Consider the following 14323-nt stretch of genomic DNA (forward strand, 5'->3'; position numbering starts at 1 on the left):
ATCCATGTCCTGACACCAGGCTGATCATTTCATGCAGATGCACAGCAGCTCCACAAGGCCCTTACCGAGTCCCCATAAAAAGCCTCCTGCTGGAACCTCAGCATCCCCCCCCCTCCTCTTTTCCTCTCTTACAACTTTCTCCTTCATTCCTGATCACTTTTCTTCCTCAAAACTTGCACCCCATGCTTCGATGACAAAAACTGATACACATATTCCTATATATCCTAATGGAGCTTAGAGCATTACAGTCCTAACAATTTCCTCCCTACTACAGGCTATAAACTCCCAGATTTTCAATGGAGACTTACAGTAGTCTTTGAGGTACCTCATAAAATCCTAACACTATGAACTTTTTCTAAAAGTTAAGTCTCTTTGCTTTTGATGATATTCACATCTAATAAGTGACTTACACAAGCAAAACGTGTTTGTCCCTCTGTGGCCATTGTAGTAACATGGAAGAGATCTGAAGCATCATGGATATAAATTGTTTATTCCCCTTTGCCCAAGGGGATGGGAGGTGGGATGTTTTAGAGGCAGAACTTTGTTTCAGAGCATGCATGGTGTACAGCATGCTAGTTCATTACAGAGATAAATATACCACAGACAACAGGCTAGTGTTCAACTGTGTTGGAATCTTGTTACTGCTAAGGGTAATTCAGAGAGGTCTGTTAACCAAAAAATGGTTTTGGTTTAGGATTCTTGGAGGAAGCTGTAGTACCCAGAGAGAAGTCGCCCATTGATGGGGAAAGCAAATCCCACACAGAAAAGGCCTCAATGAAAATAGAACCTGGACCAAAACAAAACAACATAGCTGAATAACAAACTACATTTCTGCAAATAATGACTTATAAATGACATAGTGAATATAGTGCAGATTGACTGAGGGGTACAACTCGGTTTAGTTCAAAGTCGGCCAAACCGTCTGCATAAATTACAACAAATAATACGAAATTTAGATCTTGATATTTTGCATGTGTGTATTTTATTTTGGGAGATAATTAAAAACAGTGGGCACACTTTATTAATATTTCAAGTTTAGTGAGCAGGAATAGGAACAAACACCAATCTAACTCAAAAGTAGACACTTAATGCAAGTTCTGTACTCAGTCATCCAAAATACCTAAAACATCAAACGTTTGGCAAGCGGTTTTATGTAATCACTTGGTTGCTCTTTCAGCTTTTAAGAAATTAGCTCAGTTTAGCTGCAACTGAAATAATTATCAGAAATAATTATTGGTGTTTATATAGACAAATAGGGCCCAAATTTGCCCAATTTCAACAAAAAAACAAGCCTGGAGTTTTAAACAATTTCTGCTGTCCTGCATTCCCTCCTATTTTGTTTTGGATGGTTGTCTGTTTCTTTTTCTTTCTTTTTTTTTTCAAATAGAGCTTTTGGAGACTTCATGGTTACAAAACTAAAGCATTCGGCATTAAGAATTCAGTAGGGTTTTTACTTTATATTTTTGACTCTTTTGAAAGTGAGAGCTTTAAGCTTACTATAGGTGTCTGCTGTTTGAATAAAGGACATCTGAATGCATTATAAAAAAGTCTCTCTTATTTCAAAGTATGCCCCTAATCTCTGCTCCCTCCTTTTAAAGCAAATCAGACTAAAAATAAGGCAATGAATTTTGATAAGGAACCTTGCATCAGCAGTGATAACCTAGGGAAAATTCATTCCGGTATCAGGAGGAGAATTTGACAATTCATTCTGTCCTTTTGTTCAGGCCTTTGTGAACTGATCTTGGGAGCATCAGCTTTAAAAATTAAGAAACATGCCTTAACAGAACAAGGTTACTCGTGAGACCATACCTCCCCGACAAAATATCTCAGGTTTTGGACTTTTAAACCACAAATTATTCCACAGCATTCCTCTCTTCAATGCTGTGGAGCTACGATTGTCAAGTTTCTGGGCCTATGTGATGTGTGTTTGAAGTTGAATAATCCCTTTGGCAAAGTAAATTCATTCCATTTTTAGTCTGTCAACAGGGGAAGCTTAGAAATTAACTTCCAACGAAGAATGCATCAACATGCAATGGATACATGCCTATCTACCTTGAGCCATATGCTGCCAGGGCATAAAGACCAGAAAAGAAAATGCAAATAAGAAAATTAAGGGGGAGAAAAAAAAGCAAGAAGGACAAGAAATCCAGTTGACAAGCACATATGTGAGTTTGTCCCCTGGAGTCTAATCCCAAAGCTGTTTCCAAAAAAAATTCTTCAAGAGGACATTTCAGTGCCATCCTGCCACAAGCAACTGCCATCTACCAGCTGTATGCTGTCCATATCCGTAGCCACGCAACGCCAGCAATGATTAGCCCATGTTCAGGCAATGGTCCTCTCTGGGGACCTGTCCATCTTCTTGTTCCTCTCTCTGGTGAAGGACATCACAACCCAGACATGACGGCAGAGGGATGAAAAGGGCACAGGAGGGAGATGGGACGAACAGAGGTGGAACAGACAGGCGTGAGGTGGGCGAGGTGATGTGACTCTAAACCCTGAGCCACCTTGAGAGCAGGAGAGGAGTTTGATATGATGAACCAAACAGCAATGGCAGAAATAGGCCTTCCAAACCAGAACATTGACCACAGCCAATGGAAAAGAACGGTCAAGTAAGGACCACTTTTATAAAGGCTATTGGTGTTGCAAACCACAACTAGAGGGTACAAAATCAATACTGCTGTACTGCAGAACTATAAACAAGCTGGTGTTGCCTTCTGTTACCGTGTATATCTTTTAAAAAATATCTTACTAAAACTTTCAAACCACTGTACACATGAAATGAATGGGAACATTAAACATGATCCATAAAAGACAGAAATTGCTACATTGCAATAAAGGCAATCTTTTCCACACTGCTTGTCAGGCAATCAACCTACTGTTGATTTCACTGACTAGTAAAAGCAGCAAATATAGATCAGTGAATATATTTAAAATATTTTTATGAATCTGAGAAAAAAATAAAGATCTTAATATTTCATTTCTGTTGGTCAGAAATGTTCGAGTTCTTAATTTTCCCCTTTGTTTTTCTGCTATTGTTATAGTAGTCATCACAGAACTTAACTCATAAGTAGTTCAGAAAAATTGACTTGTTAATAAAGGTTGGTGAATGGAGGGTTTAAATGTAAGCAGACATGAAGCAGGGCAGATGCAGCATCAAAAGTTAACAAAGAAAACTAGAACTTAAAAAAACTAACAACCAAAAACTACAACAAAATCCAGAAACAAACATCAAATTGACACCTTAGCAATCTTAGCACCTTAGCATGTTGTCTATAAAAAGGAAAAGTAAGACTAAACTATAAAATAAAATAATAATAAAGCTTAAGTCAAAATATAGCCTAAACACGTTACAAAAATGGTCAAATTAATTGATATACATTTGTTCATTTTTAATATGAAATCCATGGTAATTGTTAAGTCTGCTTCTGACTGCAACCGCATATCAAACTATACTAATGGCTCTGAAAGAGTCATTTTTATTTGTGTAATTTGTTTATTTATTTGATCTTTTGTTCTAAGTGCTTAGTCCTAAGTGAGCTGCAGTCGGCAAGAACATGTCAAACAAAGAAAACTGGAAGAATAAAAACTTGAAGTTATTAACGTGCAGTAACAATGGAACGGAGAAGAAGGTTAACTCAGATAGTGTGACTGGAAGAAATGCCAAAACAGAATCCATACAACGGAAACAATATCTCATCCGAACATACAGAACCCTTCAACTGGGTTGAGGAATCCACCAGAAAGAGAAAAAGAAACAAAACATGACACTAAAACTCAAATCTAAAGTAAAGCAAAGCTAATATAAAGCCCTCTACAGAGTGACAAAATTTATGTGACCCATCAGTTATTGGTACAGGTGGGTGGTGTCGTCCCAGAGGTGACATAATATTGCAGAAATCTTCAACCTGTGGTAAGTCACTGCACATTTACAGTTTTTTACTGGATTTCAATGACATTGCTTCAGATTTACTTCGCTATTGAACAAAACCAGACCACTGTTTAGTTCATAGCAATTTCCTAAACCGTACTACTGAAAGCAACAGCTGTAGGAAAGTAACACTGACTGATTGATATCTCCAATGGGGGGAGCTATAATGCTTTCATGACAGTTGTAACATTCTTTGGAACGATCAACTCATACATTTAGGAGAGCATTGTCAAAAAAAGGTGAAGCCGAGATGACTCTTTGGGAGTTCTACATAACGCATGGCCTATTCGTCTTTGGTTCATTCTTTTCTCTTACTATGGAGGGTAGCTGCCTTACACTGTGCCTTCTCTTAGCAAGTCAGGCTTACAAATCACCCCTGCAGCAGTTTGAGGAGTTGAAGGCGCACGGTGCAAGGTTTTACTGCTTGTCTTCTATGAATGGCTCCCCGAAGGCTCCTATGATAATAGCTCATAGCCGTGCCCTTCACAGACTCTGACATCAAGCACACCCCTAAAGCAAAATGGAAAGGAATGTCAACTTACTTAGAGGGGTATTACGTCTATTCACAAACTGGTTTCTGATCATAGCATGGGCCAGGCAAAGCAGGACTGAAACAGTGGTTCGAGGAAGTCAGGTCAACATTCCTTTAGTATTGGTACTGGATGCATTTTTTTTTTACACAGATCCCATTTTAAGAGCATTGTTCAATTTGTTCTAAACTAAAATAGATTAAATGACTATATCAATACAACACTGAAAGATGAGAACAAAGTCCGCAGTGATATCTTAAATCCAGATCAATCCTTGAACTGGTCTTACTTACATTAAGAATGTCTCTAAAAAGAAATCACACACATACACTACTTGCGTTTGAAGAGGACAAAATTAAGAATATACTCAACAATGTATTTGTGAAACGTATTTGTGAAATACTGGTTGAAGTGATATTCAAATATTCTAGACTTTCTTTACAGAAAGAAAGTATTTAGATAAGGCTTGACTATGTCTGAAAATAATTTAATGTCAGTATTAAGTATTGTGCATTAATTGTAATAACCGTTTATTAGATAACCAGACCATACCAAGATGATAGACTCTAGACTCCAATAAATACATCTGATCATCTCACCCAACATCATAAGAAGATGTTATGTCAGTCTTAGTTTTAACCCCTTTACTGTCGCCCCCAAAACATTTCCATGTCATTCATGGGTTCTGTGAGGACACCAGTGTCCTCATGACAGTCAGGTTCAAACAAAATGGACCATGGAGTTATTTTGAACTTTATTTATTTTAAACTTTACTGAGCACCTTATATCAATAATTAGCATTACTAACAGCAGTCTCCATAGCTATTCACTTACTGATGCAGATAAAGAATTTCAACTTAAGTCCTGTTCCTTTTAAAGGTGTCTTATTCTCAAGCTTCATCTTGACAATATGTGAATGCTTAGGAGACAATTTAATAGTTTGATTTAAGTATTTTGGACCAGGCAGATATCTAAAGGTTGCAGGTGACGGTCCGATGAGGACAAAAGATGTCAGACAAACCTTTCTAAACCCAGAATGTTTCATAACAGCTATTTGCCATGCTGGGGTACAAATATCTCTCTGAATGACACATGTATGTCTGTAAGGTCTATTTTTGCATATCAGTGACTTACGTGTAGGCATGCCCAAGAGTCAAGTGGTCAGTCTGTCTCAGTCAACGGAACAAACTTAACCAGAATTAGTCTTAGCTTTTTGAGGTAAGTGAGTGGTTCGATAAACACAAAAAAGAAGGACGTAGAGAAAAAAAGACATCTATCCATCCAGCCACCCATCATAACCGGTGCTACAGTGAAGCCAATTTTCACAAAGCTGCTAAGCTGATTGAGGCAGACCAAATCTGTTTCACCAGCTTACATTCCTTCAAAATGGCCATCTCACTTCCAATATCACGGGCTTTTACTGTTCCCCATTCCCTTGGCTCAGGCTGAGAGTTAGCAAGGCTTAGCTGGATGAAACACTCCAACAGCCCAGTTCTTCCCTGGAACTCACTGATATCTTTATAGCACAGCCTTTTGCTTATACAGTAGCTACACTTGGTTGGATTATTTATTCATGCTATCACTTTTGGACTGTTTAATTTTCTGCTTTTTTGTTTCATATGTTCGTTTCTGGCTTACACTAAAGGAGATTCGTGTGAATTCTAGTTATTTTAGGGAAACTGAAAAGTCTAATCACAGTGCCTATAGACGTTTTGTAAACGCACCTTGGAACAATTGCAAAGCCAGCACTTACCAACAACACCTTCTACAGGTGTAGAGTAAAATCACAGAAGACCTTTTAAAGAAAGGAAATTGGGCAGATAAGAAACAGCTTCAAATAAAAACGCTTGTTAAAAGTCCTGTAGGGACAACATTAGACCACAACAGCAGTAGTTGCTGCTGCCACATCTGTTTGTGTCATTTGTTTGCTTCCATTTGTTTTCATATGTGTACATAATGTATAAAAAAAATCTCCAATGATATTTGTTATTCCTCAGTCTTGTTAGCCTCTGTTTTTCACCTACACTTTTTTTGTCATTTTGCCTTTACAGCAAATATCCTGTCGGTCAGCCTGATGGTACTGGTCTATCTGGCCTGGGATCGATTCGGCTCTGAGCTGAGGCCTCCCATTCATCTCCGTGCCATAAAATGTGATTAGTGCTGACTACAGCACTGCGGGGAGATGGGCTGATAGGCCTGATAGCCTCAGATAGGCAGGGCTGGACACTCAACAGAACAGCAGCAGCAACAAAACACTGAATTTCCCTCAACCATTCACTTTCATTTTTCATTTTTCCTTTTCATCTGTCACTTCTATTTTTCTCTCCTTTTAGTAAATCTAGCTTTTGCTCCATTTTGATTATTTCACATCTCTTAGTGTATATGACCAATTTGAGTCTGTTTATCGTTTTCTTTTCTTTTCTGCTGCTTTAAGACTTACAAGATGTTACCCTTGCTTAAATACCAACACTGTCAGCCTGCTTGTACTGCAACAAAAATATTCAAGTATTGGAAGCCACACAGTGTATCTCTGAGGCATGTGACTGCCTCTGTCAGCCAATCGCATGCTCTGAGTTTGCCAGTGGCTGACTCAGGTTCAGAAACTGTGACAAGAAGTGAGGCAGAAAACAGACAACTACTTCACTTCTGAGGAGAAACAAGTGGTGTTATGAAAACAGATTTTAAATCCAGTGAGATGTGGTAAAGGACATTCAGAAAATATTTTGACAGCGAGTGCTGCACATATGGTCAGTATAACACTGCACGAAACAATTTTCCATTCTTCTAAAAAGACACATAGTGTTATGTTGCTGAACAACATTATACTAGTGGAAGGACAAAATCTGGTATGACAAAAGAAATGTGCTACATCTGACCAAAGTAATACAAGTAGATAGAAATAGTATTAACTAATATTTCTATCAATAACACTTTGTTCATGAGATGACCTTTACTTTAGAGCAAGTTTTTTTCTTGCAATATTCTACAACCCCAATTTTCTACAAACTACAAATAAAAAATGAATAATTTTGTACTTTCTGAGTAGTGTATGAGAAAAAATAATTCAATGAGATACAGTGTGTTTAGGGAACAAAGTTCCTTTAAATCAACACAAAAAAAATGCATTTGTTTAAAGTTGCCTTTGAATATCAATAACATTAATTCTAATCTGGATTGTAAATTATTATTTTTCTTGATTGTCCCATTGCAATATAAAGCTTTTTGTTTATGAATACGTACTTATTGGGTTTTAAGATTGTCTTTTTTATCATGCAAAGCACTTTGAATTAGAGCTATATATCTTATCTAAGTTCAAACCAAGCAATACTGTCTGGTCTAAAAGTGGTCCAAGCTTAGACTGAAAAACTACTAATTTATAATGATCACAGAAAAAAACCTCTATTTCAGAAACCCTAAATCCAAACTCAAAGACGCATTCATTTGATTTAGAATTATAAACTAATTACATGCTCTTTTTTCATTTGGGATTTTCAGGTATCATCAAAGCACAGATACTCTGTTCTATTTATGGAAAAATATATAATGGATAACTGTAAATCTGACAAGACATTGAAAATAATATACACCATGTTCTAATTTTAAAAAAAGTTTTCAAAAGTAACGATACCAGCTTGTTAACTATTTGTTTTTAGTACTCTGTGTTGGCAAGTACCTAAACTGAAGTACTGTGCCTGGGGAAATTTTTTTTAAAGTTTCTCATTTAGAAATATAGTACTTTATCTGAAATTCTACTATATGTGTTGAGCTTACTATTTGTGCAAATCTGGTTATTTTTTTAAGTGTGCAGATATAATTAAAATGCACATATTTTCTTAAATCCTAATACTTGCCACAGCATGTGTTTCACCTCAAAGAAGTGAAAGGGTGAACAAGGCAATTGAAAAATCCCAGTGAAGACTGGCAAAAAACAAAAAAGATCAGATGATCCTGACCTGCGTCTCCCGGACGTTTTCCACAGTGAAGTTGAACCAGACTCTGAAGCGAGGGTTGCAGGTGTCAGGTCGAATGAAGAGGTCAAACTCAAAATCACCGATGTAGTCTACACGGCCCAGATTCCCTACAATAACAAGTAGTTTACATTAATCACATTGTGGACGGACACAAGTGTTTTTTTTTGGGTTTTTTTGTTTTGTTTTTCTTAATTTCATTTGTTTACTGATTACATGCATGCATCTGCTTGATGTGTGTATTCTCTCTTCACATTGTTGAATATTAATCAAACTGAATGAAAAATAAATGCAATTCAATCTGTCATTGTTATTTTAAAATTTGATGGGTAAATATAGATGACAGAATTTGTTGACCCTGTCAGTCAAAATGACGGACAAGGGCAAAGTGAGGCGAAATCTCAGTTTATTGAGATCACACTAATGGGCAGACCCAGTGCAAAAAAAAATCAAACATAGAAAAAAGGAACAAAAGTCCAACTTATCAGCAGCTGCAGTATAAAATCATTAACAGTGAATAAAGTTAGGCAGTTGGTCAGATATTGGGAAAGAAGCAGCGGATGAAGGTCAGCACAACACTTGATGAATTCCACACAATGAATCCAGAGGTGGTCCCCTTTGCATCATGTATGTTATCTGCAAATGTTGCACTGAGCTGACTGGGCAGCTGCCCACTCTGCCCATGGCTGTGCACAGACTTGCTATTGATTCTGATTCAGCAGCTTCTTCAATTGGCATAGTGGGAATCAAAATTTAAAATATTCCGGGAGATTCCAAATGTTAGTCCTGGTTTCAACTGGTTTTTGATTCACGTACTCACACTTTGATTCTTCTGTAGAGACATGTATGAATGAATAAACATGTTCCTGTGTAAGCAGGCACACAAGGATGTACCTAGAATTTACTATCACACCTTTTTAAAACCCAACAAAAGAGCAGTCCAATTTTTCATCTTAATGTTTAACTAAAGTTCTTGGTTTAAATCAAGCAGATGCTCAAGAGTAAGCATTGCCAGCACACTAGCACACTTAGCGGGCCACAAGGCCCAGTGCTCCCTAACCAACTGTACATCTGGGTGCTGTTGACCACCTGGTGACGGGTTGCAGCACAACAGCAGAACCTGTGCAAGGATATACAAGTGATTGCAAACAGATGGTCTAACTACCACACAGCCAAAGGGGATTCCTCTTCTTCTGCCTTTGAATAGAAAACCCACACGTGAGTTTGCAGGACTAGAAACCTTAAAACACTGCTCTGCTACAGTAAAAATATCCAATGGAAAGGCATCATGAAATTTAAACTAAAAATCTATTTTATGATGATTTACAACTGTAATGTTTCTGGCCCGTCTGCCTGCCATGTTCTTCTCCTTTGCACTCACCTCTCATCAAGCTCATCTGGTTCACCTGCATGCTGCTGCGCTGGAGCGCAATCAGGCTCATGTCTCCCACCTGGTCTCCAGCAGTTATATTCGCTCTCAGGAGGGCAGACGGTGCCAGATTTTTGAAAGCCACCGTGTGAGTAGATATCCAGCATTCCTTCCTGACCTGACCACGATCTGAACACTTTTCGCCCCTCGGATTTCCCTGCCTTGCCTAGCCCTCATTGGATTCTCCTCTGGCCTCTGTTTCCTGGACGTGACCCTGTTTCTGCCTTCCGACCACTGCCTCTTGCCTCGCCCTTGGATTTAGTCTGCCTGTGATCGTTTGTAAGTTTGGAACCTTTTTCTGTGCCCTGACCATCGTTCTCTGCCTGACCCTCTGAAAGGAACCCCATTGGTTGCCTGTCCTATACCCCTATCCCTAATTAAAGTACTTATTAACTTTTATTCTGTGTGTCTGACTGAAATTTCGGGTCCTCAAGTTCTGATCATTACAACAACACTATATACAACATTCACTATCTCAGAATCAAGCTACTACCGTAGCTGCATTGTGTCAAGAATGTACGCATAAAATAAGTTCCTGAAAACCGACACTGACAAATACAAACTAGAAAGTGTGTTCGTCCTTGTTTTCTTTCAACTAATTAATATAAATTATTAATTACAGAAAAATGGATGGATATCGCTGATTTAACAAGCACAACCCAACAATGCGTGATTTGAGCGAGATCTTGGGTTTTAGGAGGTGAAGTCTACAATTAAACATTACAATTAAACACTAACAAATAAATCATTTTACTTTGTGGCAGTGTGCAACATCCTGCTGAAAGCCAGAGCCATCAGGGAATTACTTTTCTGTGAAAGGGTGTATATGATCTGTAGCCAACCTTTACACAGGTCAAACTAGCATCCAGATGGCAGAACCAAAGGTTTCCAAGCAGAGCAATCCCCAAACTATCACACTATCTCCAGTGACTGCTCTGCGGCAATGTAGCTCTATGCACAACAAACTGGAACAATTTAAATTCTGATATTTTTTTTGGAACCAGCATTAACTTCAAGAATTGCATTTATAGTAGCTCATCTAGATTAGACCACAAGGGCCAGCCTTCATTGCCCACAGCATGACCTAGACATGTCCATGCATTAGCCTGTCACTAATTCACCACTGCTCCTACCTCAAACAACCTTTCATAAATCCTAGCCACTGTAGGACCAGGAACACCCCCATGAGCTGAAGTTTTGGACATCTTCTGGCCCAGTGGCAAAGCATCACAAATTCCCCCTCTTCAAATTCTTAAGCCTGTCCCTCTTTCCTTTGTCACATTTTTACAAAATGTTCATTTCCTGCCTAATATATCTGACTACTCACAGGTAATATGAAGAGAAAAACAGTGTTATTCACATTATCTGAACCAGTCATAATCCTATATCCGATGTGCATACACTGTATATACCATTGCTGCACTGAGTGTTCTTCAGTTTAACACTAAATCTTTCACCCACCCTTCCTACAAGTTTCTGATTGATAAGCCAAAGTAACCTAGTCTGTTCTTGATGGTGGCAGCTATATACATTGGACATGGAGGAAGGAGACTACTGGTTGCTTCTGCTTGTTAATACAGAACCTTGGACAGCATCAGACAGTAGCCATGGGCGACTGGGTTATTGAGCCTGATGCTGGAAGGCCTGACGTGAAAGATGGCCACAGCCTCAAGGTTAGAATTACATGTTCAGCCCGCAGAGCAGCAGGGATATGACACGCCATTGATCCCCGTTTTAATTTTATGGTGGCTACCTCCAGATCCAAGCAGTTTAGTGGGCTGGTAGGCTGACCCTTTTAATCAATCCCATATCATTTAGTATTTAACTAACATTAACGGCTGGCTAATCTTTTTGAAACGGTCATGCAAGACTCTAAAGACAAACTATATGAAGCTAGGATTTTTCATTTTGAATCTGTGGAGGCCCTAAGAGACAGTCACAGTAAATCAGATTTGTCAAGAAATATCTTAGTCGTTTGTTTACAACACAGACAAATTGTGTTAAGTGAGGCTAATGAACAACACACTAGGAGAGCTAAGAGCTAAGACTTTTTTTTTTTTTTTAATGTTTGAGATTTTTTGCATAATTCCTCTGGAGTATCATTCCTGTAAATATTCTTCTTCGTTGCTGTCTTAGCAGGTTATGCTGAATATCAATCTTTGCCCTTGAGGGAAAACTACTACAACATTTAGACATTAACAAATTGGTTTTCAATGAACAGCTTAGACCTGCTGCCGCAGCCCAACGCGGCACAATTGCTGGTTCTAAACAAGATTTTACACTTGACAAGGTCTCCTTGAGGAAAACCCTGAAAAGAAACCCTCTGTGTTCCTCTGATTATCCCTTCCTCCATTCCCTCCCACACCCATGAAAATCATTAAAGAAACAGAAAGGAGGGAAGGAAAAATACTATTGTATTTGCTGCAGTTTGAGATGTTTGTATCAGCAACACAGAATGCAACAATTAGTTAAAAAGTAAATGGCTTTTAATTCACTCTTTAAGCTCCTAAAGAATGAATGTGCAGGTTGGTGTGTGTATTTTTTCACATCATTGTGGACTACAAAAACAAAAAGGATGTCAGTTTATGGAGCCTCCTTTCAATTCATGAGAAAAATTGCACCTCCCTTGTGGTTCTCATCACTAAAGATTCGATGTGTCCAAATTCCTCTTTGTTGCAAAGATAAACCTCAGAAAGATGACAATCATGCTCTGAAATGTAAATGTAAGTATCTTCTTTGTTTAATATTCTTTTACTAGCTTCAACAACCTTGGTAATGTGGAGTTTGTTAGTCTGAGATATATTGTATGTGGATATAAAGTAGATTTTATGAAATATCAAGTCCTTTCATGTCTTTGAAGTATCTGACTCCCTTCTGTCACAGTAGATCTTGAGATACTGGGACTAAGAGTATGGAATTGACAAAAAATTACATACTGAATTTCATTAAAAAATGTCCTATTTTATAACGCATAATATCAATCTCTTTTGACAATGAACTAAGGACCAAATGACACTGAAAATATAGGATAGAGGTCCGTTTACAAATTAGGATTCTTAGGTTGTAAGATGAGAAGCAGAATTAGAGTATGATTAGGTTTTATGTACCTGTTAGGGGTTAGACATTCAATTGTGACGGTTAATGTTAGGGTAAGGCCAAGATATACACATAGGGTTCCCACGGGTAATTAGAGACAGACGTGCTTGTTTGTGTGTGTGTGTGCGCGTGTGTGTGTGTGTGTGTGTGTGTGTGTGTGGGTGTGTGTGTGTGTGTGTGTGTGTGTGTGTGTGTGCGTGTGTGTGTGTGTGTAAGAGTGCAGGACAGAGATGAGAGCGATGAAGAGGGCGCAAAAGAACTTGGCTAATATAATCCCATTATAGAGGTACAAGAGGGAGCAGTCATAGTGTTCAGTCAACACAATGGGCCAACCTGCAGCCTGTAGCTATCCACTGGATGGATAGTTTCTGCCATGCAGATGGATCATTGCACTGCAAGTGCAAGTCTGCCTGCCACGGACCAGAGGAGGAACTCACTCATGTGGCCAGCCATTAAAACAGTAATAGCCAGTTGTTTCACACTGAGACAGACTTTGTGGTTACAGTGCTTTCTACTCTGCAGACATGTGGCCTGTCATATCCTGAGCATTGCAAGGCTTTGAATCACACAGATGTATAATCATGTTCTCAATAATCCCGAAAACAATGAATGCATTTTCCATGAATTAATACACAATTCTTTTTAGATAACACAAATTTGCCATCTGGGAATGCACAAGCAATTAAAGATGGGTAAGTACAATAGTCCATATAATTAGGAGATAAAAAGTAATGTATGATGGGGCAGTTAACTTTATTGTTGGCTGTATTATCTGCAAAGAAATTAAATGTCTTTTAAATTTCACTATCCAAATGAGCATTTGAATAGTATATTGTCCACTATCCAAGTGCTCATTTAGACAGTGGACAAGACAACAAAGGTATTCATAGTGGTGTGTCATTAGACTTCTCATTGTTTCAGAAAATGAAAAATAAGTTGTTCATCTGAGATGTAAAATAAAAGCACGATAATGTTAATATGTTGTTAGACATTCATTCATTTCTGAAAAATTTGCCCAAAGTAAAACGGCACAATTTTAACAATCCAAGTAACATTAAGCAATAAAATAACAAGTGATGAAAATTAGCTGAGCTCCATATACAAAAGACCCTAAATAAGGGACAATTGTTATTAAAATAAACAGTAAATAGCTTTGTTAATAAAAAGAAAAAAAAGACTTTTTAAAAACTTTGCAAGCTACTTAAAATCAATAACAAACAATGTTATTGATTTGGATAATAAACTTAAAAGCAACAAAATTTGATGTGTTTTAGAATTTCGCCAAGCAAGACATTAAATATGCAGCGATAAAGATTAAAACACTGAGTTGGATAAACAGGTGTAAAATACCAACAGCTGGAACAAAAACACA

At 38.0% G+C, this 14323-nt stretch overlaps 1 protein-coding gene across 1 annotated transcript in view; it reads right to left on the reverse strand.

The window, feature by feature from the left end:
• agbl4 (AGBL carboxypeptidase 4) overlaps window positions 1–14323 on the reverse strand; it is a 200135-nt gene that overhangs the window by 169698 nt on the left and 16114 nt on the right. Inside the window, exon 3 of the mRNA XM_088005251.1 lies at window positions 8412–8536. Coding sequence (XP_087861377.1) covers window positions 8412–8536 — 125 coding nt within the window. The remainder of the gene's footprint in view (window positions 1–8411; window positions 8537–14323) is intronic.

This window comes from Poecilia mexicana, unplaced genomic scaffold (genome assembly GCF_051168715.1).
Source record: "Poecilia mexicana isolate PSO_F unplaced genomic scaffold, ASM5116871v1 scaffold_4, whole genome shotgun sequence".
NCBI lineage: Eukaryota > Metazoa > Chordata > Actinopteri > Cyprinodontiformes > Poeciliidae > Poecilia > Poecilia mexicana.